This window comes from Lissotriton vulgaris, chromosome 8 (genome assembly GCF_964263255.1).
Source record: "Lissotriton vulgaris chromosome 8, aLisVul1.2, whole genome shotgun sequence".
Taxonomy (NCBI): domain Eukaryota; kingdom Metazoa; phylum Chordata; class Amphibia; order Caudata; family Salamandridae; genus Lissotriton; species Lissotriton vulgaris.
The window spans coordinates 1,301,853,878-1,301,878,340 of record NC_141696.1 but is presented as its reverse complement, the minus strand read 5'-3'; the positions used below and the strand labels follow the sequence as shown (position 1 = coordinate 1,301,878,340).

Genomic DNA, 24,463 nt, shown 5'->3' with positions numbered 1-24,463 from the left:
TCTGCCCCAAGCAGATCTGTTGCGTTTGACCGTACTGTCAGCCCACGCTCTAGACATGAGTTCCTCAGCCTTTTCTGAAAGGCCTGGGACTTCCCAGCGTCTCCGGTAATCCCCATGCCACTAGCCGTAACGAGTTCTGCAGGACTAGAGGATAAGGAGTTAGGTCTGGGTTCAGAAAAAGCGTCGGAAAGAGGGGGAGTAGGATTGGAGAATCCCAGGATAGTTCCAAAATAAATGGAAACCACACTTGAGTTCTCCACAGGGGGGAAAAGGACCACTAACTCTGCCCTCTTCCTCCTGACCTGAGCCCTCACCGAGTGATCATCGCAAAGGGGGATACGCATACCCCATCTCTAGGCTCCAATCCCAGGAAGGCATCCGTGGACACTGCCAAGGGATCCGGTCTCCAGCTGAAGAATTGGGGAAAGCTGGTGATGGAGCCTCGACGCAAACAGGTCTATTGAAAACTGCCCCCAAAGGTCGTTCAACTGCTGAAAAACTGCTGTGTCTAACTTCCACAGACTTGAATCCGTGAAGTTGCAGGACTGGAAATCCGCTACCAGATTCTCCCGAACGGGGAGGTACTCTGCAGTCACCGACACGTGGTGATCCAGGCAGTATTGCCAAAAACTGCAGGCCAAATTGGAGAGGGCTTTGGACCTCGTTCCTCCCAAATGGTTGATATAGTGGACTTCGAACACGTTGTCCATCCTCAGAAGAACTGAGGACTGAATGGATTCCCTCGTCCAACAGCGTTCAGCGAAGGAGCCTGCCAGGAGTTCCAGACAATTGATATGTAATCTGCGTTCGTCTGGAGACCACAACCCTCCTGTAGAAAAATTGCCGCATCTGGCTCCCCAACCTACGGTGCTGGCATCTGACTCTGTGACTATGTCAGGAGCAGAGCCGAAGATTGCTCGGCTGTTCCAGGCTTCCATGTGTTGAAGCCCCCATCCGAGCTCCTCTCTGGCGTCTTCTGAGAGGACCACCATGTGAGAGTTTGGGCACCTCTTCCGCAGGTAGAACGCTTTGAGACGTTGCAACGCGCGATAATGGGTCCTGGGAAAATCGCTTGGATAGAGGCCCAGAGCAGATGCACTATCCGAGCTAAATCTCTGAGGAAGACTTGACCCCTGGAGAAAGGCCGCTGCAGTTCGTGGCCGATCTTTGCAATCTTACTTGGTGGGAGGCTGAGAGTTGAGGACCTTTAGTCGATCACAAATCCAAGAAACATCAGGCATTGTGAGGTGGAGAGCATAGACTTTGTGTCGTTGATGACAAACCCCAGACTCTGGAGGAGATTGACTGTCATCTGAAGGTGCGGATGAAGCTGACTGGGACATGCATCCATAAGGAGGAGGTCGACGAGATAGACGATCATGCGAATGCCCCGAGCTCTCAACCCCTCTACCACAGGCTTGAGGACCTTGCTAAAACACCAGGGGGCCGATGACAGTCTGAACGGGAAACGATGGTGAGCGGGATAGATCGGAACCACCAGATAAGCGTCCTTCATATCGAGGCGGACCATCCAGTCGCAAGGACGCAGGATATCCCTGAGCAGATGGATGCCTTCCATCTTGAGGTGGCGATAGACCAGCTACTCGTTGAATTCGCTCAGGATCTATCTATCCCCTTCATGGGGTCCCTCATGAACTTTCAGAGATAAGTCTCTGTGCCGGCCTCAATTTCTGGGGTAAGGGCGACTTTGCTTTCCAAGGGAGGATGAGGACATTCATCCCCGAGACAGTTACGTGCCTCCTTCTCCAAAAGGCATCCTGATGCGCATGGCCACGTACTCTGCCACATTATCCGCTGGAGCCCAGTCAGAGGAATGTGGGTGGAATATGTCATCTGGATCATACATATCTGATGCGTCCAGAGGTGTGACATAATGGGAGGGCTTGGAAAGGCCGGGATCTCCGTAATTATGCCCTGCAGCGTCCCAAGGGGGAGGGGGGGTTGTGGGGGGGGGGATCCCCTTGTGGTAAGTAGGGTTGGGTAACCAAAAAGGCTTGTTTAAGCTGCTCAAAGACACTGGGATCCATCCCTGCGTTGCACGCGCGCTCTTAGTAGGGGGAAGGGAGGGAACTGGTGCTGCCATTTGCTGAGTGGGAATTGCAGGGGCCATCTAGGGTGTAGGGGCCATGGGTAGGATACCTAGGCGCGAAAGCTCTTGGTCAATTTTCTGAATCAGCCGTTCTTCCAGTGGGGTCATGGCTACACCCACCGCTCTGTAGATCGAGGCGTCCACCACCTCGTAAAACTCCTCGTCCCACTGGAGGTCAGTCGGGCATTGTCCCCTTCCTGGAAATCATCCTCATATTCGAATTCCATAGCTGTATGAGGGTAAGTATTATTGATGAGCTCTAATCGTACAGTCTGGGTGGCAGACCTGACTGATGAAAGAATCAGTCTATAATGGGCTGTGTGTCAGCCTGCAGTAAGGGCGAGAAGCTCGCAATTTAAATATGTAGGGCAATCCCTGTGCACGTGTGTCTGGTGCCTCCTGAATACAAAAACTCAAAACTGGCCTGGGAAGCAGTGCCCTTGGAGCGACAGGACACTCGATACTAGACCACAGCAGGCGTATGGAAGAGAAAATACTGGCTCCGTTTTAAAGTGCCAAACGGAGTGTAGACGCGATCAGCCCTTAAGAATGGTAACGGACAGATCGTGCGGACAAATACACCTCACAGGAGGCGTTCACCTCAGGCCAATGCTAGCAAACTACGGCGCACCACACAAACCCTTCAGGGTTTGAATGCGCGCAGCTTAGCGAGAAGCCTTACACACGCCCTGATGGCGGGAGGTCGCGAGTGCACCAGACGAGCTGCCTAGGAGTGGGAACACTCCTGCGGCTCAACACAGATGGACTCGGCACTCGTCCATAAGAAAAACAAAAAGAAAACACAGCAATAAACAGAGGGAGAGTGACGGTCCCAGAAGTATGCCTCAAGCGGGAAAGAGCTACTGCGTCACCCCCGTCACCAGAGTGTACCAAGCAAAGGAAACAACCTGTCTCACAATGAGACTGTAACAGAAACGAGCAAATCAACCCCAAAGTGGGGAAAAAAAGTCACAACATAAAGCTCAATGAAAGCAGTGACATAATAAGCAGTATAATACAATACAGAGGAACCAAACCAGTTGTACAATAAAGCACAGTTGACATGCACAAGTAAACAGCAAAGCACTTATCTCGACTGCGCAGCAGCGAAGAAAGAGGAGGAAGGGCCAGTGAGGGCAGACTATGTGGAGTCTGGAGGGACCTGATTGGTGGATCCAGGTCTGTTCATGATTGGACATAATTTTTTTATGGGAAATGTAGTCTTGTTGTTTTGAATGGCTGTGTAAGAATAATTTGAAGAAAGAAAGCATAATCCTCGCCTCCATTGCTGACATAGAATATTTCTCTATCACCCCCTAGTCTAATGGCCTGCTAGAACAAACTAACTGCTTAATCAGTCCAATTGGTAGTGGCCTGAGGGAAACCATTGTTTCCTCTGTCAGATCACACCTCTGCTCCTATAGGAAGACTACCCTTCAGCTGCTGGGTATGCTCAAGACCGCACTGAAAAAATATAAGGAACAACAAGAAACAAGACGGATAGACCCCTAACCTTATGTTACTGGTATGCCTCTTTGTGCCTTTTAGTCAGTGATTGGATAGCTTATTTTTATTTGTTTATATCTTCGCCAACCAGATTCAGCCATTGGCACAATTTGTCTTTACTCACTATGCCAACAATCCAAAAATCATTACCTGCATTGCATCACTGTTGTTATGTACAGCATTTCTGAAAGAATTGTTTTTCTCGCCGTAAATGAATATGTAGAAAAATCACCAGTGCTGGTCTCTTTCCAATGAAGGACTGTCCTACAGGATATGTGTGCGCGTACTCCTGTGATTTATGTTATAGGCTGCTGTGGAAAGAGATCAGTGACCAGCTGATGCACGCTGAAGGGTAGAAAATGAGTTATTTTACGGAAATGATACTCGGGCACAAGATGAGAGATAGTGAGGGTTGTGCTGGAATGGGCAGCCCCAAAGCATTAATCACAGTGAAATTCAAGATTGTGCTTCTTGTTCTTTCCACCCGTCCTGAAGTTTAATTGGTTGCTGCTTTAAGATGCCCATTTGTAAAAATAAAGCATCAGCTCCCAGACAAAATGTATATGTTATGCAAAATATTGTCCTGCACAAGAAAGGGCGACATGACAAATGGATGTGTTTCATTTTTTAAGGTCTCTGGCATGATTTATGAAAGTTATGTTTTGACTCACTTTGTGTCCATGGCCAAACCTCTTGATAAATAGAGGCCATTAACCTCGCAGCTGCTTGAATGGAACACCACTAATTCTGTAGTGTAAGCCCTGGATACTGTTTCATTTAATTTACTGTGGGTTTTTCTGTTTCACAGCTGATCCAACAGTGGCCCCAGGTTCAAAAGTCTACAGTGAAAGAGCCCGAAGAGTGCGAGGATTCTAGTGGTATAAATCTGGACAAAGCTAAAGAGAGACTCCATGAGGAAGACAAATTTGACAAAGAAGAATACAGGAAGAAAATAAAAGAAAAGCACCGAGTAAGTAAACTGTCGCCCTCAGGGTCACCCTTAAGTATTTGTTTTCCTGATAAAATAAAAGAACCACCCTTACATAATTGTATGTGTCATGTGCACGCCATATCTTATTTATTTAGTTATTTATCTGTTCGTGTTTAGTTCTACAGACCGAGTGGTAATGGAAAACTTTACAAGTAATGCAATAGAACTTCTACAATGGGAATAAAGGAAGAGGTTAGAACGGTGACAGGAGGCCCTTAAAAAAGATCTGATAAGTAAAACGAGGGCACACAATGAGAGTTTGTGGAAAATTCATGCTTTGCGGTTTTCCTGAAAAAACTGATATAGGGAAAGGTGTAAAATCAGAAGGCAGAGTAGTACACTTGGGAAGGGTGATTTGAGGCATGTAAGCATGCCTCAAATCAGCCTTCCCAACCGTGAGTGTTTATTCTAAAGGCTGAGCAAGATTTATGCGAATTCTGCTCTCCACAGGGACTTGATGGATTTCTTTGAGGACTGAGGTGTCGTCAAGCTTGTTTAAGCTTTTGGTGATTGGTATCAAAGGATGGGTCCAGAGTAGGTTCGGAGGGCTTGCAAATATGGCCTTTTTAAGGGTAAGGTAAGACACGACTATAGCTTGTATGACTACTGGAGAGAGAGAGAGAGAAGTTGATTTGTTTACTCAATTGTGATTGGTTTGTCATGTTGTGTTATGTAATAAGCACTTCTAGGGCGGTGGCTACCCATAGGCATCCCAGCGCTGATTGTACCACACGTAATACGTATCAGGAAGGGATATGTTTAGAAAAAGCCAGGTCTTGCACTTCTTCCTCAAGGGAAGCAGCCGGTTTTCAGACCGCAGAGAAGAGGGAAGGGCATTCCAAAGTGAAGCCGCTCTGTAAGCGAAGGATCGTCCTCCCACTCTATCCCTCCTAATGCGAGGGATAATCGCTAGATGGGCAGTGTGGGAGCGCAGGGAGATCAAAAGAGAGCACGAGTTGAGAGATCACAGGGCCATTGCCCCACAAGGCCTTGTGGGCAATGCAAAGAGACTTGAACCTAAATCTCTCGTCCACCGGCAGCCAATGGAGGGACTTCATGAGCATTAATTGTGAAATGGATATATAGGATAAATGCTGGTTGTTTGCATGAACGGAGACCTTAACAGAGAGACTGTTGACTTTTAACTCTGATAACAATAGTAGGTGAAGCATGTCATTCTTGATTCAGCTTTGTCTTGCTAATGCTTGGTTACATCAAAATTGAATCTTTCAGGCAAAGCATTACAAAGTAGGAATACTCTGATGCACTTTAACTGTTTTAATGCTAGGCCTTCCTTCTATCATGCGCATAAAAATTAATAGTGTTAGGTGTGAACATTTTACAAAAGCAATATAGGTGGCTAGTTCTGCATTATGAAACGTTACGGTGGAAGATGCATACTCCCTGTACTAGACACAAGTTGCAAGTGCAATGTTTAACAGTTACATCTTCATAAAGTCAACCTCTCCACACTGGTGCTTTCTTGAGTCCAGCTGTAGAATGAGAAACCTCCTAGGTAATTGTACTGGACAGTTAATGCAAAATATAAATCTGTCTCTCTCACACTCTCTATCTCCCCCTCGCTACCCCTATTCCTCACTCGCTGTAGGCATGCACGTATGTATGTGGTATTTCTATAGCATAAACCTAACCAAAAGGTGGCAGAGCACAGAACAGGGTCAAATACTAGCATCGAGTCAACAAACGAGGTAGCTGGGTTTTAGACTGCTAATGCATGGTAAGGAAATATTATTTAAAAAAGGTTGTTCTTGAACTCTTTCCTGAATTGGAGCAGTGTTAGAGTAGCCCTGATGGATATGGACATGTTGTTCCAGATCTGCTTTCCTTAGATGGTTGTTTTTTTCTTTTTTCTTTTTTTACCCTTCTTAATATCCAGTCTGATGGTGTCTGTGGTTGTGCCACATATGATGCAGCAGATTTTGAAGAGGGTGTGGGTCAGCAAAGGGAGCAAATGGAGTTTCATCAAGATGTGATCATATTTCTTAAGTCCCTGAGCGAGATGTGCTGTGGTGTGTAGAATGTCCTTTAGGGTTGTGAGTGTCTAGCCTGGTAGGCCAAGGGGCATGGTGTTACCAACTGGATGCAAGAGTACGAAGGCTTGAACAGCAGTTCTGAAGGCACTTTCTGGAAGAAATAGCTTAAATTTCTTTAGAGGAGAGAGCTTACACTATGTCATCTTTGTTTTCTTGGGAAGGTGTTCCTTGGGGATGAAGTTGATGTTCCATGTTAATCAGAGTGACTTGGCATTCAATAAAAGTTGGTGTTTGAAGCCATCAAGGTTCATTTAATTGAGCCAGGTGTGGTCTGTTTCTTGCCCTTAGCAAATAACACGAATTCTGATTGTTTTTGTTGAGCTTTAGGTAGCTGTTGGACATCCAGGTCTGGATGATTAGTGTATGTGAGTTTTGGAGCTTTTTGCGTGAAGCAAGTACCATTGTGGCCAATGTGCTTAATATGGCGGCCTCATTCTTTATCTTGTGCAATCCATGTTTGGTGTTGCACATCCAGTAAATTTGAATACTTCTAGGTTTGGCACTTACCAAGTCAATTGCTACACTGTTCTGAGTTTCAGACGACGTGATGGAAGAAAATTAATAGTGCATGTTGTTCCTTGTTCCAAGGTCCACAAGCTCAGAAAGTTAACGGTTTCCCTGCATAATTTGTCGAAGTTATAACTGGCAAATATCTCATTGGCAGTCTGACACCTGTGGAATGCTTTATTACTGCCTGATTTAAAATACGAGTTGGGCTCAAACTCAGGATTTGTGTGGGAGTAGGAATGAGGCTTTTGTGGTTTCTTAGGTGAGAGAAGCTTTGTTGAAACTTATCAGCAAGCCTTTTTAGCTCCATGTTGACGTAGACGAAAATTAGTAGTAGTAGAGCACTTGATATAGAATGATTTTACTGCAGTCTGTGGGAGGGCAAAGAATATGTGTTTGGGTGTGGGAGACTGAGGTGCAGCTCTAAACAGCAGCATTTTTTCCAAAGGAGTGGTGTTAGACCTCACCCACACACAAGAACAGATTCACTGGAGCAAACACTATTCGTCGTTTTGGAGATAGTGGGACTACATATACCACAGGCCCACTAGGAAAGGAAATGTCTGCCGGACATGCAGTGGGAGAGTATTGAAAGCATTCTGTGAAGTTTGCATTTCCATATTTGTGGTACACTATTTAATATTTGATTTATATATTTAAAATTTGAGGCATGAGGCAGAGAGCACGACCCAACAATCTATGTTTCAAAAGGCACCTGAACCCTACCTTGTTCCGTCAAACCTTTAATACAATATATGTTAAATCAGGGGGATTCCCCTCCCATTGAGTCTGGTCACATGAACCTAAATACTGTGCTGCCTCACTGGACCCAAGAAATAGCATTGCTTGTCTGTCTTTAAATGTCTGTTACCTACGTGTGTGGTCAAACTCACTCCTATTGCCCTTGTTACAAATATGTTGGATTTAGGTGCAGGATAACTGGAGGCGGTGGGGATAGAGTCTCAGATTCTGGCCAGTATCCCTGCACCTAAATCTGTGTATTAATAGTTTTTGTATCCAGAAAAGGGAATCACCATGCAAACCCAGAATTATTGAACCTTTACCTCTAGTGTTCCTGTATCCTGAAACAGATACACTGACGTTCACCACCTGCTCTGTGAATCTGTGAAGGGATTGCAAGGCTTGGTCAAGGTAAAGCCTTCAGTTCCAGGAAAAGCACTGGAGGATTTGCTCAAAACTTAGCAATAGAGTTTGCCTGATTATGGGTATATCAGTGCAAGCTCCATAGGGTAGTTACCCATTTGATCTGTGCTATGATCCTCCAGTTCACCTAAAATGAAAGTGCAGTCCATCAGAAAGTACTAAGAATGTTGGATCTCCTGTGCAACCAATCCTTAAAGAATTGCGAACCCGCTCTGCGAATTCTAAGTCACCAACTGTGGAGGACAAACACATCTTTGCTGCCCTCTTTTTTTTTTTTTTTTGAAAACCTTTATTGAGCCTTCACAGTTATTACACAGCTTGTCGCCTACAACCCAACCGGGCCGGCCGCTATGGAAGTGTTAAGCAAATAAATATTCATTATTACAATACAATTGCACCTGCGGTCGTGAGGACATGAAGGTAGTGATCCAGAAAGAAATTGTGAAGAAAAATTGCGAATGGTCCATGCCGAATTAAGAGGTTTTCGTTTTCTGTTTTGTACCTAAAAAAGAACAATCAAAACTTCGGGAAATCACATTGCCATCGATACAGGAAACTTAACGCCAGTTAGGTGGAAGCGTACTTCTGAGTCCGAGCCAACAGCACTTTGCACACCTTGTCAGGTACAGTATTAGCCGTCCCTTTCCGTTACTTCGCCCCCACCCGGTGTTGCCCCCCCCATCACTAAGCCCTTCCCGCACATTCATTCTTCCTCGTCTGACTCTAGTGTGTCACCCTCAGGAAGTGGCTCACAAATCTCACCTCGGTAAACGTTCCATGGGGACCAAACTTTGTTCCACTTGGCCGGGCACCCCCTGTTCAAATACACTGCCCGTTCTGTGACCATGGCCCTGTCCATATTAACACACCATTGTGAGGCCTTCGGTAGATCCGCCACCCCCCAGCGCTGCGCGATATCCCTCTTGGCCATCATCATTCCAAGCGTTACCCAGAGGCGGCCATGCCGGGACAAGTCAGTTGGCTCCCACACATTAAGAAGGCAGCGACGAGGTTCTGGGAGCACGGAGACCTCCAGCACCTGTGAGATAGTGCGCATGACCTGACGCCAATAGGTTTGTATAAGGGAGCAGTCCCAGAGTGTGTGGAATAGTGTGCCCTCCTCCCCGCAGCCCCGCAAGCAGAAGGGGTCAGGGGCTCGCTGTATGTGGTGAAGCAATGTCCTGGTGTAATATGTTCTGTGCAGAACTTTGAGTTGGATGAGTCTCATTCTAGAGGATATGCCCGCTTCCTTAGGGGATGCCAGTGCCTCATTCCATTCATGTTCATCCATCTCCCCCACGTCCTGCTCCCATTTTCCTTTAAGAGGCACTAGCGGGTCTGGGGAATTATTGAGGAGTTTCCGGTAGGTGAGGGAGGTGGCCTTCTCCACCATGTAGTCGGTCAAGAGGCGGTCCTCTAGCGGGGACGACTCGGGGAGAGCTGACCCCACCGGAATAACCGCCAGCAGAGCATGACGAACTTGGACATATCGGTAGGTTTCATGTGGCCCCATGTCGTAGAGTTCCTTCAGGCGGTCAAACGTAATGACAGCCCCATGGTCCCACATGTCCCCCACTGTTGAAATGCCAATGTCGTCCCAGCGGGAGAACCCCTTGCTGGTCCGAAGGTCGCCCAGAGCACGTGAGTCCCAGAGTGGGGTGAGCTTGGTGATAGTATCTTTCCATCCCAGCGCAGCGGTGGCTGCATGCCAGGTGGCAACCGTGATCCTAGTGGGCCCCTTCAGCGACCTGAGTTTTCGTTTATCGTAAAGCGGGGCCAGCAGGGTACCAGCCCCCAGCTGGGCCCGATCCGCCTGGAATGCTGGGTCCGATTGCGATGCGTGCAACCATTGATTGATCGGCCTAAGCTGGGCCGCCCAATAGTAAAGTTGGAGGTTAGGAAGTGCGATGCCGCCCTCGTACCAGCCCTTACAGAGCTTGGCGTGAGCTATCCGTGCCGGGCGGTTACTCCATAGCAGACCAGAGACCACCGCCGCCACCCTCTTGAAGTACCTAGGGGGCACAGCAAAAGGGGTATTGTCCAGAATATATAGAAAGCGGGGCAGGGATTTCATCTTGAAGAGGGCTGCTTTCCCCAGCATCGTCAGCGGTAATCCTGCCCAGAAACTCGCATCTCGCCTGAGGCGGTCCAGCGGTGGCGCTAGGTTCAGTCTTTCGTATTCCGCCGGGTCACCCGTGACGTGAATACCAAGATACTTAATGATGAACCGGCCAGTCGCAGAGGGCAGGTGGAACCAACCGTTGGTTGGCTGCCCGTCAGGGCATAGAACTCGGATTTATTCCAATTGATGGTGTAGCCAGACACCTCTCCGTGGGCATTGCAAATGTGCAAGAGAGCCGGAATGCGGTGTTCAGGATCCGTCAGGTAGACCAGCATGTCATCCGCGTAGAGCGATATGAGGTCCTCCCAGCCCTCCCTCCATTGAATCCCTTTAAGCAAGGGGGTGGTCCTAATGCGGATCGCCAAGGGCTCAAGCGACAGCGCAAATAGCAGGGGGGAAAGAGGGCAACCTTGTCGGGTGCCGCGCTTGAGCGGGAAGGAGTGTGAAATGTGGCCATTCGCCACCACATGTGCTACCGGCATGGTGTATAGCAGTTTGACCCATGAGATGAAGACAGGACCAAAACCCATGTATTGGAGAACCTCAAAGAGATACGCCCACTCTACCATGTCAAAGGCCATCTTTGCATCAAGGGCCAAGATGGCCGCGGGTTCGCCGATTTCATCCGTTTTGGCCAACACCCCATGCACCCGTCGTAGGTTGAGTGAGGTGTTCCTGTGGGGCATGAACCCCGACTGGTCCGGGTGAATAAGGTCAGGTAGGTGGGGCATGAGACGATTTGCCAGAAGTTTCGCTAGAATTTTGCTTTCTGCGTTAAGTAAGGATATAGGGCGGTATGAGGAGCATTCCTCCGGGGGCTTACCAGGATTAGGAATAGCCACGATCGTGGCCGTTCGTTGGTCCAACGGGAGTACCCCCGTAGCACGGCATTCCTCGTACATTCGGAGCAAGTATGGGCTAAGAACAGCAGTGCGGTCTTGGAACCACTCAATTGAGATGCCGTTCGGTCCAAGCGCTTTGCCCGTATGTAGGGCCCCAATGGCGATCCGCAGTTCGTCAGCAGTAAAGGGCGCCTCAAGCTCAGCTGCCGCCTCCGGCAACAGTGCCGGGATGGGCAGATCGTACAGTGCGCTTTGGGCCGCAATCGCAGTGACGTCCCGCTCCGGGGTGTAGACTTTCTCAAAGTGGGCAGCCAATGCCTCCACTATCCGAGCTGGGTCCGTTTGGATATTTCCCTTTTCGTCCTTAACCTGTTGGATCCCCTTGACGCTTCCCCCTCTCTTGTCAAGCCAAGCCAACATTTTCCCTGCCTTGTCCCCCATATCATATATTCGGTTTTGTGTGTCAGTGATGTGACCTTGTGTAATGTGCCGAGCGTGGTCTGCATATAGGCGCTGGGACAGCATGAGCGCATGCAATGTGTCATCAGTGGGGTCTGCTTCGTGGGCAGCGGTTGTTTCGCGCAGTCGTAGCTCGAGCGCCGAGTGTTCAGCCGCCTGTTCTCGTCTATGCGATGTTATGGAGCTAATGGCTTGCCCCCTCAGGACGGTCTTATAGGCCTCCCATAACACCTCAGCCGAGGCTGCGGTAGGCTCATTCTCCATGAAGTAATGTGTCGTGGCAGTCTGTAGTGCCTTCCTGACCTTAGGGACCTTAAGGTATGAGGCGTGCATCGGAAAGACGCGGTGGCGTGTGCGTGTTTGTGAAGTAATGGTGAGAGTTAGTGGGGAGTGATCCGAGATGCCCCTAGGGTGTATGAGCACCTCTTCGACGCGCTGTAACCCATCCCCCAACGCCAGAAAGTGGTCAATGCGGGACAGACTATTATGGACGGTGGAGTGGAAGGTGTACTGTCGCAGTGTTGGGTGGACGTGTCGCCATATGTCTATCAGCCCCAGTGCCTCAAGGAAGCGCTGAAATCTGGAGGGACCCCCGGGGAGGGCGGTCACTGGGAACCTGTCGAGTTGTGGGTCAGCAGGGGCATTAAAGTCCCCGCCTAGCAGGGTGTCTCCCTCAGGGAGGGACAGCAAGAAATCGCCCAGGGCAGGCAGCATCACTGAGTGCAAAGACGGCGGGATGTATACTGATACTATAGTCAGGGGGCGTCCTTCCCATTGACCAATCGCTGCCGCAAAACAGCCCTGCGTATCAGTTTTTGTGCTAAGGGTGATAAAAGTAGAGGATTTTCTGAGCAGGATACCCGTGCCCCGGGACCCAGTAGAGAATTCCGAGTGGGCCAACATTGTATACCCTCGTCTGTCCAGGGCCTTAGTGGCATTACCCATTAGATGGGTCTCTTGAAGGAGTATGAGGTCAGGTTTATGACGCTTAACCTCGGACAGAACCAAGGCCGCGCTTCACTCTATCACCCAGACCGCGCACATTCCAGGCCAGAAGCCTGAGGGAGGAGCCGCCCAGTCGCGTCTCTCCCGCCTGCATCACGTTAGGCTGTGCATCCACCACCATCAAAACTTAGAGACAATAACCATCAGTACAGGGCCCACCCTCCCAGCATTGTTCAAGTAAACAGCACAGTACATTCTACGTTTTGTGATCGATAGCATGAATCTCCCGTAAAACCAAACAAATCCCCCCCCCAACACCCCCCACCCTGCCTCCATGCCAAACGGACTCAAAACTGCCCGCCTCCCCAACTTAGCAGAGCGCTTATCCCATGTCAGAAACAGAGTACTTGCACGTCAGGGGAGAGTTTCCCCCAAAGCAGGCGGTCCCTTTGCAGCCCTCGGGTCATCTGGGCCAGCGTCCATAAACGACTCGGTGAAGAATCAGAATGGGAGTAGAGTTCAGGAGTAACTCGTTAGTTCCTTGTGTTCACATCATTCGCCTCCAGCAGCTCCCAAGTGGTCCTGTGACGGTGATCCATTCTCGCTGTTCCTGGGTGGAGAACGGGAGCCCCGCCGGCTCTCTTCTCCCGACCTGTTGCGTCGACGGTTGGAGGGGCGGTCCACAGTGTGCCAGCCATCCAGCCACTCCCTGGCATTCTCCGCTGAGTCGAAAAACCAGACCTTCTTGTCCGCCACCACTCTCAGCCGGGCCGGAAACAACATGGAGTACGGCAGGTCTTGGTCGCGAAGCGACTTCTTAACTTCGAGGAATGTTCTCCTCTTACGGGTGACTTCCGCCGTGTAGTCAGGAAAGAACGAAATCCGTGAATTCTGGATTTGGATGGGCGGTGCCACCCTGGCTGCTTGGAGAACCGCGTCGCGGTCTCTAAAGTTGAAGAGTCTCGCCAAGATGGGGCGCGGGGCGGCCCCCGGGGTAGGCGTCCCTCCCGGGACCCGGTGGGCCCGCTCCACTGTAAAGAAGTTGGACAGTCCCTTCGGGGCCAGTTTAGTCTTTATAAGGTCTTCAACGTATAAATCCATGGCCCCCTTCGTTTCAGACTCCGGAACCCCCAAGATACGGACGTTGTTGCGTCTGGAACGCCCCTCCTGGTCATCCAACTTACTTTTCAGAAGTTTATTGTCCGCCTGCAGCCTCTCCATTGCCACTTGTAGGTCGGAGACGTCTTCTATTAAAGATTTAGTCACCACCTCCACCTGCTTCACTCTTTCGCTCATTTTCTGGAGGTCGGCTCTGATAAGGGTAACCTCCGCCGCGGTCGAGCCCACCGTGGCCTGTACCTGCTCCAGCGCTCGTAGTACATCGTCCAGCGTGGCTTTTTTGGCACCGTCGTTGTCAGCGCCCTTCCCCAGTGATTTGCGCTGCTCAGGCTGGGTGGATGACTGGTTATCGTAGGCATATTTCCCTAGCTTCGCCTGAGCAGCGGTCTGCCGCTGTCCCTTCCCCGCCATTACTGTCCAGTGAGACAAAGTCTGTAATGGAGCGGGCCGGAGGTCCGTAGCTGTCCGCGGGGGGGAAGGGAATGCAGGGGGGCCCAGAATGGGTGTGGGCCAGAGGTCGCTGGCGCTGTTAGGGTGCCGCCGGCCGCCGCGGAGCTGTGGCGGCCTCGGCTGGGTCAAGCAAAATGGCGACTGGTGCTGCACAGGTCCTCCGGCTTGTGTCGAGCGCAGCCAAGGGGCACAGCTGCCTAGCGCCACTGGGTACACTGCGTGAGGGATGGAGCGGGCGGCGGGGAGGATCGCCAGCCAAGAATGTCGGGCGATGGCGTCGTCGGCTACTTCCGGATGGTTGCGCCGGGGAGGATGAACTTCCGCCCAGCCTCAGGATTCACTAGACACCGATGCTCGCCTCGTGTCACCAGGCCCGTCTTCCACGAGGGACGTAGATGAGGTTTCGCCCCGATACCGGGGTCCAAGCGCTCCCAAATTTTCTGTGCCGGCGCCGTTCGGTCACCGCACCCAGGACACCCTCTTCGGACTGATCAGTGAGCGGATAGGCATGCGGATTGATGCGGGAAGCCGCCTCGCTACGGGAGCCTCTCTAGGTTGCTGCCGCCATCATCGGCTGCTAGCCACGCCCCCCCCTTTGCTGCCCTCTTGCAGGAGTTCAAGGGGGGCAGAGGTCTGCACCATCAACCCCTGCATGACACCTGGACTAGGTTGGGGGAACAACAGGAGGCAGCTTGAGAGCCAGCATAGTAGTTTCCCTATAGAGGTCAGCGAGCGCTAAATAAAACCACAGAAACAGACCATACTTATTTTCTAGCTTCATGGACTAACCAAATGCCTAAAGCAAAGATGGACACGAGGGACACAGGTGCACAGAGAAGGGGAATTCTGGAATGTTTGTTTTAAAGAAATTTCCACCAGCCATCAGGGTCAAAGAGTTTCTGCAAATGTGCAGTAAGCCGACACTGAGCAGCATGATGTTCTCATATAGACCTGGGTTCTCCCTCGGAAGTTCACACTGGCAGAGAACGATTACAGAAACATTTGCTGTTTGTGAAAAGGCCTTTGTTTCAGAAGCAAGTTGAGTGCACAAACACAACATCCTTCAGTTTAGACGTACATTCTAAACTGACATAACTACATCCTAACATGGTCAAACTAGCCCATCTCTTCTTCGCTGATACACCACTCACACCCATGAGGTTCTAAAATCCGTCTTTTAACATCCACTTCAAAAATATGTCTACCGTTTAGCCTGCTGTTTATTTCCTCAGTCTTGAATTCCTTCCAAATTCCTATCCACGCTAGGCCCACTCTGGGCCCACGCTGCATCCTCTTACTTTTTGTTAGAGTCTCTCCGTTTCAAACCTGCTCCCGCCTCGCTCATTCTGGACTCTCTCTTCCAATTTGCCTCTTGTGACAAAACTTAATATGCCAACAACCTTCCCGCCCCCTGCCAAACCAATTTTTAACATAGACTGGCACTCTGTGCCAGAGTGGGAGTTTGCCTTGGCTCCTCCGAGGGATTATGAACATCCCTCTGTGTAGGCAAGAGGGCTTTGCTCTGCTGAGGGACTGTGATAATCTATCTGTGCATGTGTGGGCTTCATACACATGCACAGATGTGCATGTGTGAGGGCTCAAAGACGCAGGCTCCTGTGTCTTTGAGCCCTCACATATCTGTGCTGAAAATGCCATTCCTTCCTCCTCCAAAAAGGACATGCCTTTAATGAGAACAACTCCAGACACATTTGCTGTTTCTAAAACAAGCATTGGCAAAGCCAATAGGTCTCAGCAATCAGTGGTAATACATTTGTGTATATCAATAAAAACAGCCCCTTAGCTATACACAAATGCACTTCCATTGTCTGTAGCGATCTGATTGCCGAGACCTATTGGCTTTGCCAATGCTTGTTCTGATATTTTGTCTAGGGCAAGGATGTGGCGCAACAGCCAGAGCTGATGACTGTGGAGCTAGGGAACCAGGTTAAATTCTTGATGTCTGCTCAACAGCCTGTGATTCTGGAAATAGCACATTACCGCCCTGTACTTCTAAAAAATGAATGTGTGCTTGTGTAATGTAAAAGATGCTCCTGTAAAGCGCTCCAATACTTTTGGGTCATGTTAGCGCTATATAAAACTGCAAAACATATATTACAAAATGTGTGAGTACTCCAGTTTCCAGGTACTACTCAAAACTTGAAGTGGTCCTCTTCAGTTCATATTATTTGCCCTTACCACCTGGGCTCTGCAGGAGGGAATGGTCATCAATGATGCAGAGTACCAGCTTCCAGAACGTTTTTGTCAGGTGGTGGTGGTAGGGGGGCTCGACGTGTAAAAAGGTTTAGTTGGGGGGCTCAGCTGACAAAAGTTTGAAGACCTCCGCTTTAGGGAGCAAAGACTAACTTGCATATGGCTGGGTCCAACTGTGGTGACGTGGCAAGCAAAATAACAAGGGTTAAGTGTTTGAAAACTTTTAACCCTCCGTTCATCATTTTATTTTGTGATGTTGCTATGTGCGCCCTAAGTGGCTAAGGTTATGCCCAGATGTGGGTCCTTGCTTCCTGCGCCACTGGATTCAATCTAGCCTGGCTGATGAGCGGTGATACCCCGAAACCGGTCCCAGGATACTTGTTTCCTGTCCAGGGAGGACCTGGCTTGCGAGTTCGGGCTGAACTGTTCCCATGGGGAGCAGGGTCAAGACTGATTCACATATGGCTGGGTCCAATTGGAGTGACATGGCAAGCAAAATAACGATGGATTAAACCCAGATCTGTGACTGGGGGTGAGTGTTTGAAAAGTTTCAACACTCCGTCCATTTTATTTTGTGATGTTAATAATTGAGTGGTGCCACAAAAACACTGCACTTATCAGCACACTAAACTCTACATGCGTAAGTGAGCAATAAATGTATCCCAAAACCACAGAAGGGCATTGGTACATTACCTCTCTGCCTTAACTGAATGCCTCCCTCAGGGCCGGCTCTAGCGCTGGTAGCGCCCAGTGCAGCTGTTTGTTGGCGCCCTCCAATTACCTCCTTCTCCGTGAATTCCCTCACTACCACCCTTTAACAGAGACCCCCAAGTCTCCATTACCGCTCTCTCTCACACATGCTTTTCTTTTATAGCGCAACTCACACCACTGTAAGGTGTCAGAACGCTTTGCATCACACACAGAAACCTTGAATCACACATGTGTAAATCAGTGTATAAGAAATATTACACAAGACAGAGGACAACAAGGTATAGATAGGAGTCAGATGCCACCCATACTGTTAGGCAGTATATAATAAGAGTGCTTGATCTGAAGAAGCACAAACTCAGGATTTAAAAGTACCATTATGGTTGGGGGTTGTCTTTGATAATAAAAATAGATTTTTAAACAAATGAACCTTTTTTTTTTTAGAACGTTAGGATAAAAGACTAGGGCAAAAATCATAATGCTTTAACCTATACCTTTCAGTTTCCAAGCATATTTTTGATGAGTTAATAGCTCACTGTGCTATATTAGGGTTTTAATTTATAAATTGCAAGTAACAAAAGGATCTCTCCGACAAAAGCTATAACCCACTTGTGTATTTACAGTAAGTAGTAGGATGTGGTGGTTGGTTCAAGAAAGGACTATGGGCCATATGTAGGGAATTTCCATTTACCGATTCTAAAATACCGAATGTTACCGATTCGGTATTTCAGAATCGGTAAATGGTATGTAGGAAACAATTTGGTAAATATTCCCGAATCGGTACGATTCGGTATTTAAGAATCGGTATTTACCGATTCGGTAATTCCCATTCATTCCTATGTGCCTGGAGCCCTAAAGGAATTAATGGGAAGCCATTCACTATTACCGATTCGGTAAATACCGAATCTGTAATAGGGGGAACATATTCAATGGTGGCAGGGTGTCATATTGACACCCTGTTGCACCCCTGAATCGTGCATGTGTGCACATGTGGCACATATGCACTTTTATGGCCCACTGTGGTCGAAATAAAGTTATCAAAAATAAAGTATTTTACCGTTTCTTAAGGAATCGGTAATTACCGAATCTCTAAACCTGCCTCCTACATCTCAAACCCTAAATACCGGTCGGTAACGGCCGAAATTCGGTAATTTCGGCCGTTATTGGGCTACCTACATATGGACCTATCTGTTTTACTTGTATTGGACCAGTGCGTCTCTGAAATACGATTACAAATACATGCACTGCAGCATAGTCCACCCCAACCTGTAGGTTCACAGATCAATTCTGAAAAGGGACATGTGGGGTATCCAATGCCAATGTACGTCCTTAATTGTTCTGTAATATACTTTAATTAAGATTGAGACTTTCCGCTGAGAGTCTCTCATAGGAGGCACAGGGGCCTTCTAACAACAGAGACAAACCAGCATCTTCCAAAAAGAATCACAAGACTCCAGAAAGGCACTGTGCCCACTCATGCACACCACAAGTTCACTGGCGTATTTCAGGAGAGCTAATGTGTTCCTGCCCATTCATACTTTGCACACACTGATTGAACATATTCTGACCAAGCATTGGCAAATCCAGTTGGTATTGCCTGTGCGAGATATATTAGCTATGTAAATGTTTTTTTTTAAAGCCATGTTGTACAGAAGTGCATCTGCTGTGCACAATGGCTGAAAGCATAAAAAAACACTATGACACCGTCAACGGAGGCTGCATAATTGCTTCTTTTTTTTTTACTTCAACCATGCTGCACAGAAGCTGTGCTGCTTTGAAACATGTCTCAAAAAAGCTTTTTTTTTTCCCAGAGCCATTCCCAAGCCAATAGTGGAGCTTTTTCACTTTTTCAGTGATTTAAGCCATGTTGTATAGCAGCACAGCTACTGTGCAACATGATTGAAAGGGGGGAAAAAAACACTTTGCCATACCAGTGTTTCACGTGAAGAACACTTGGCGCTGAAAGGTAGCAGTACTTTGGCCAGGCTCCATGGGAGGGATATGAGTACATGAAGAGGAAGTGTAGTCGGCACGCGCTGGCCAAAAACAGGTAAGACAGTGAGAGTGAGGATGAAGCCAACCATCAACAGTAAGCAATGGCCAGGCTCTGAGCTCTCTAAGTCAATAAAATATCTTGCAAGTGACTGCGACGCGCCGTCTCTGAGGAGAACTAAAAAGCGTTTAACCTAGTTTTAGAAACAAGAACAGGCTGTGGCCAGTAAGGACGGTGCAGGTGCGCCGACAATCTCTTTGTAGATAAGTGACTTTACATTTTAGTTGTAGCACGTTAAAAAAAATGTTTTTTAAACATTCAGTCACGCTGCTGTACAATATAGCTAAAAACACATTAACAAAGCCAAGAGCTCTTCCACCAGAGAGATCTATCGGCTGTGCCAATCCCTGTTTTTCTCAGTTACCTCCAGGTACAAGGCCATCTCTGGGATGGTCGACTTTTATCTCGGAAGTTTAATACCTTAAAGTTTATTTCAAAATGTAAGCAGCTCTTGGCAATTTATCAGCTTCCTGATCATCTGTTCGGGACTTTCGTCACAGTATAATGACCGGGAATGTATTTGATGGCATTTACCCAGTGCAGGTCATACATCAACATTAGGCCCTCTCCCATGGGCTCATAGGGCACGTGCCAAAGAATTTATATAGTTGCCGGTCAGGAGAGCCCTATCCTTAGAAGCCCTGCAGTGTGTGAATGGTCCTCCGTTTTTTAATGTCTTTCGAATTCCTGTCCAGGTTAATAGGCTGCCTGGGTGAATGGGAAATGATGCACTTCACTGGTCTGTAAACCCCTTGCAAAGCCTTTGAGGTTGTAATTGATGCGGCTGTTCGGCGCCATAAATAAAAACACATTGTGTTACCGGCAGCTTGTTATGACCTTGATGTATTTCTGCATGGGTGTGTAGCCTCGGTATGGCTTATGTTTGTTAATAACTGGCCTAGTAACAGGAATTCTATCATTCGTAACGCACAAGTACTGTCAATGTCTACGTACCGTTAAAGGACTGCTTTATTTTTCTGAGATTTGTAAGGGCCCGCTGCCATGCAGAAGGCCTCTTGAGCGTCAGCAATGACGCTGGTGGGACCTGGGGGGGTGTTTGCGAACCCTGCTCGTCGTGGTCTTGAAGATCTATATAATGTTGGGTGGGTGCTGAAACGCTGCAGTGCCAGCCTGATATGGTTGCCAATGCCAGATCAGTGTTGGTCTAAAAAAAAGTAGGTGGCCTTTTAGTGTTTTCCTGGAGCATGTTTGCGGAGTGGCATGAGATTCCAAAGAGACAGCAACCAAAATCTTACTGAGTTTCTGTCAACCATAAATTATTACAACTCCCCATGTTACCATCTCTTTCTCCCGTCACTTTGAAATCCTGTATTGAACGCCGTGATAATGAGCTTTTTGACTTTTATCACAAAAAAAATGTGACTTCAGGATTTGCTAATGCCTTGATTCCCTATAATTAATTATCAGATTGCCTTTGATCTGGATGTTACATTGATTCACTATTGATAATGTTCAGACTTGCCCTAATTAGTGTCTCATATATATTTTTCTAAAGATTAGTGTAACACCTTACTAGGCTTCATCTGCCGGCTGTCACTGCAAGGACTATTGTTTACAATAAAGGGCTTGGAACCTGCCCATTGCTTACCATTCATTGGCTTCATTGTCATTTTTCTTTGCTGCCTCCTAATTTCCAGCGCATGCTGGGCGCCACTTCCTCTTCTTTCTGACACATGGACCAAGCACAGATTGATTCTTTTTTATTGCAAGTTGTCTGCCTGCTGCTCACACTGTGTTTGAGGTTTTATTTCCTCTTCCCCTCCCACCCACTCTTGTTCGTGGTGCTTGCGTGGACCAACTCTCACTTATGCCCACTCCGCCCTGTCTTCGTTGCTTGTCCATATCCCCACCCCTTCCCCATTTTTGCTTGCTCATCCCACCCTAATAAAAAGCGCTACGATGTGGCAGCAGCCCTGGCTGCCTCTTAGCACTTTTTACCTTAGTTTGCTTCCATACCATGAAATAAAGACTGTAAGAAAGTTGCTAGTGGCACTACAGAAGGCTTTGCAACAAAAAATCACATTCCCCAACGCAACTTTAATATTTGTGTCATAACATGACAAACTTTACTATAGAGAGTCAATAAACACTTGTGTTACTACATATTCAGAAACACGTAGATGGATTATATTTTGCTTCAGAATTCGTGAACTACAAATATTTAAGGCTCTAGTTGCATAGGACATTAGCATTACAAGTCTTCCTGATTCGAAGCGTATGACACAGCAGTTAGTTGATTCTTCTTGCTTAGTGTCTGTCCGCTGCTCGTGCGGTGTTTGAGGTAGTTTTTTCTTCCCCTTCCCACCCACTCATCTCTGTATTGCTTCATCCCCTTGCACCCACTCAGTATTGCTTTGTTCTCCTCCTGCCCACCGTGCCTCTCTATTGCTTTGTCCTCCTCCCACTCACCCGACCTCTGTATTGCTTCTCCTTCCTCCCATCACCCCTCTTTCTCTGTCCCCCTCCTGCCCACCTCTTCCCCCTGTTGCTTTGTCCCTCTCCCGCCTACCCTTTCGCCTTGTTGCCTTGTTCCCCTCCTGCCTGCCATTTCAATGTGTTGCTTTGTCTCCCTCCTGCTCGCCCCTTATCCGTGTAGCTTTGTCCCCCTCCCACCCACCCCTTCCCCATGTTGCTTTGTCCCCCTCCCACCCACCCCTTCCCCATGTTGCTTTGTCCCCCTCCCACCCACCCCTTCCCCATGTTGCTTTGTCCCCCACACACCCACCCCTTCCCCATCTTGCTTTGTCCCCCTCCCGCCCCTTCCCCGTGCTTCTTTGTCCCCCTCCCACCCGCCCCTTCCCCATGTTGCTTTGTCCCCCTCCCACCCGCCCCTTCCCCATGTTGCTTTGTCCCCCTCCCACCCGCCCCTTCCCCATGTTGCTTTGTCCCCCTTCTGCCCGCCCCTTCCCCATGTTGCTTTGTCCCCTTCCTGCCCACCCCTATCCTGCTTTGCCCCCCTCCCGCCCCTACCTTGCATTGCTTTTTCAGGCTGCCGCCTGCCCCTTAACCTGCATTGCCTAGTCCCTTTCCTGCCTGCCCCTTCCCTGTGTTTCTTTGGCCCCTCCCGCCCACCCCTTCCACTGGTTGGTTTGTCCCCCTCCCTTCCGCCCCTTCCACTGGTTGGTTTGTCCCCCTCCCTTCCGCCCCTTCCCTGTGTTGGTTTGTCCCCCTCCCGCTCACCCCTTCCCTGTGTTGGTTTGTCCCCCTCCCGCCCACCCCTTCCCTGTGTCGGTTTGTCCCCCTTCCCTGTGTTGGTTTGTCCCCCTCCCGCTCACCCCTTCCCTGTGTTGGTTTGTCCCCCTCCCGCCCACCCCTTCCCTGTGTTGGTTTGTCCCCCTCCCGCCCACCCCTTCCCTGTGTTGGTTTGTCCCCCTCCCGCCCACCCCTTCCCTGTGTTGGTTTGTCCCCCTCCCGCCCACCCCTTCCCTGTGTTGGTTTGTCCCCCTCCCTCCCACCCCTTCCCTGTGTTAGTTTGTCCCCCTCCCTCCCACCCCTTCCCTGTGTTGGTTTGTCCCCCTCCCTCCCGCCCCTTCCCTGTGTTGGTTTGTTACCCTCCCACCCACCCCTTCCACGTGTTGGTTTGTCCCCCTCCCACCCACCCCTTCCACGTGTTGGTTTGTCCCCCTCCCACCCACCCCTTCCACGTGTTGCTTAGTCCCCCTCAGGCAGTCTTCTTCCCCATGTTGCTCAGTACCCCTCCCGACTGCCCCTTTCCCATGTTGTTTTGTCCCCCGCCCACCCGCCCCTTCCCTGTGTTGTTTTGTCCCTTCCCGCCCACCCCTTTCCATGTTGTTTTGTCCCCCCGCTCGCATCTTCCCCGTGTTGCTTTGTCACCCCCGCTCGCCCCTTCCCAGTGTTGCTTTTTCCCCTCCCGCCCACCCCTTCCCCGTGTTGCTTTTTCCCCTCCCGCCCACCCCTTCCCCGTGTTGCTTTTTCCCCTCCCGCCCACCCCTTCCCCGTGTTGCGCTTTTTCCCCTCCCGCCCACCCCTTCCCCGTGTTGCTTTTTCCCCTCCCGCCCACCCCTTCCCCGTGTTGCTTTTTCCCCTCCCGCCCACCCCTTCCCCGTGTTGCTTTTTCCCCTCCCGCCCACCCCTTCCCCGTGTTGCTTTTTCCCCTCCCGCCCACCCCTTCCCCGTGTTGCTTTTTCCCCTCCCGCCCACCCCTTCCCCGTGTTGCTTTTTCCCTTCCCGCCCACCCCTTCCCCGTGTTGCTTTTTCCCCTCCCACCCACCCCTTCCGTGTGTACTGATAAATCCTCTTTACTGGTAAAGTTGAATTTAGGATTACTGTTTAGAAATACCACTTTTAGAAAGTGGACATTTCTCTGCTATTACTGCTCTGTGTTCCTTGCAGCTGTCTCCAATACAGGTCTGGGGTAGGTGACAGCTACACTTTGTGCTTTCTCTCTAGACAGCAACAAACACTGTGTAGATTATTTTTGTGGTATTTCCATTGTGTTACTGTGTATGTGTGTGTTGCACACATACTTTAAACATTGCCTCTTTAGATAAGCGTGAACGCTCTTTGCCAAGCTACCAGAGGTTGAGCACAGGTTATCTTTTAGTGTATATCTAGCTTACCTTGACTAAAGTGGTGGTTCCTGCTTGGACAGGGTGCATGCCTCTGTTAACCAGAAACCCCAGTCTTACTACTGTTTACTTATTTCTTCCATTTCTCTTCTATCCCTACTCTACATTTTCCCTTTTGATCACTTCCTTCTTACTTCTGCTTTTTATCTCCCGACTTCTTTATCTTCAGATCTGTGTAACATGTCTTGTGGCAACCTCATGGATTATGTTCGCCAGACCCTACCCTCTGTAGATCACTTTTCAGTTATTCATGATAATGCCTCATTTCTGATGGATACTTCTAACCATATACATCCCCTTAGAATATCCTCGAGGCACCAGCCTGAATCTGGAGAATTTTGTAGCAGTGCTTAATAGGTGGCATTTGTACGACTCTCTGCTTGCTCCATACTTCCCCTGAGGTGAAAGAAAGAATCCGCCTATGAACGGCACCCCTAAATGCAGATGTCAGTTTCTTTCTTTCTGAGCTGTCTAATGTGAATCTGGACCTCCTCTCCCAGCTTTGAATGGTTTTTCAATAATGACACTTTTCAGCAGTGTGCTAGGGGGACGGTTTTGCCACTGAAAATTACAGGATTCATGCTGTGATGTGACTGCGGAAACCATGTGTTG

The 24,463-nt window shown here is 49.0% G+C and overlaps 1 protein-coding gene across 1 annotated transcript in view; it reads left to right on the top strand.

The window, feature by feature from the left end:
- DDX10 (DEAD-box helicase 10) overlaps window positions 1–24,463 on the top strand; it is an 832,256-nt gene that overhangs the window by 542,698 nt on the left and 265,095 nt on the right. The window contains exon 15 of the mRNA XM_086935230.1: window positions 4,425–4,586. Within this exon, the coding sequence (XP_086791356.1) occupies window positions 4,425–4,586 (162 nt within the window). The remainder of the gene's footprint in view (window positions 1–4,424; window positions 4,587–24,463) is intronic.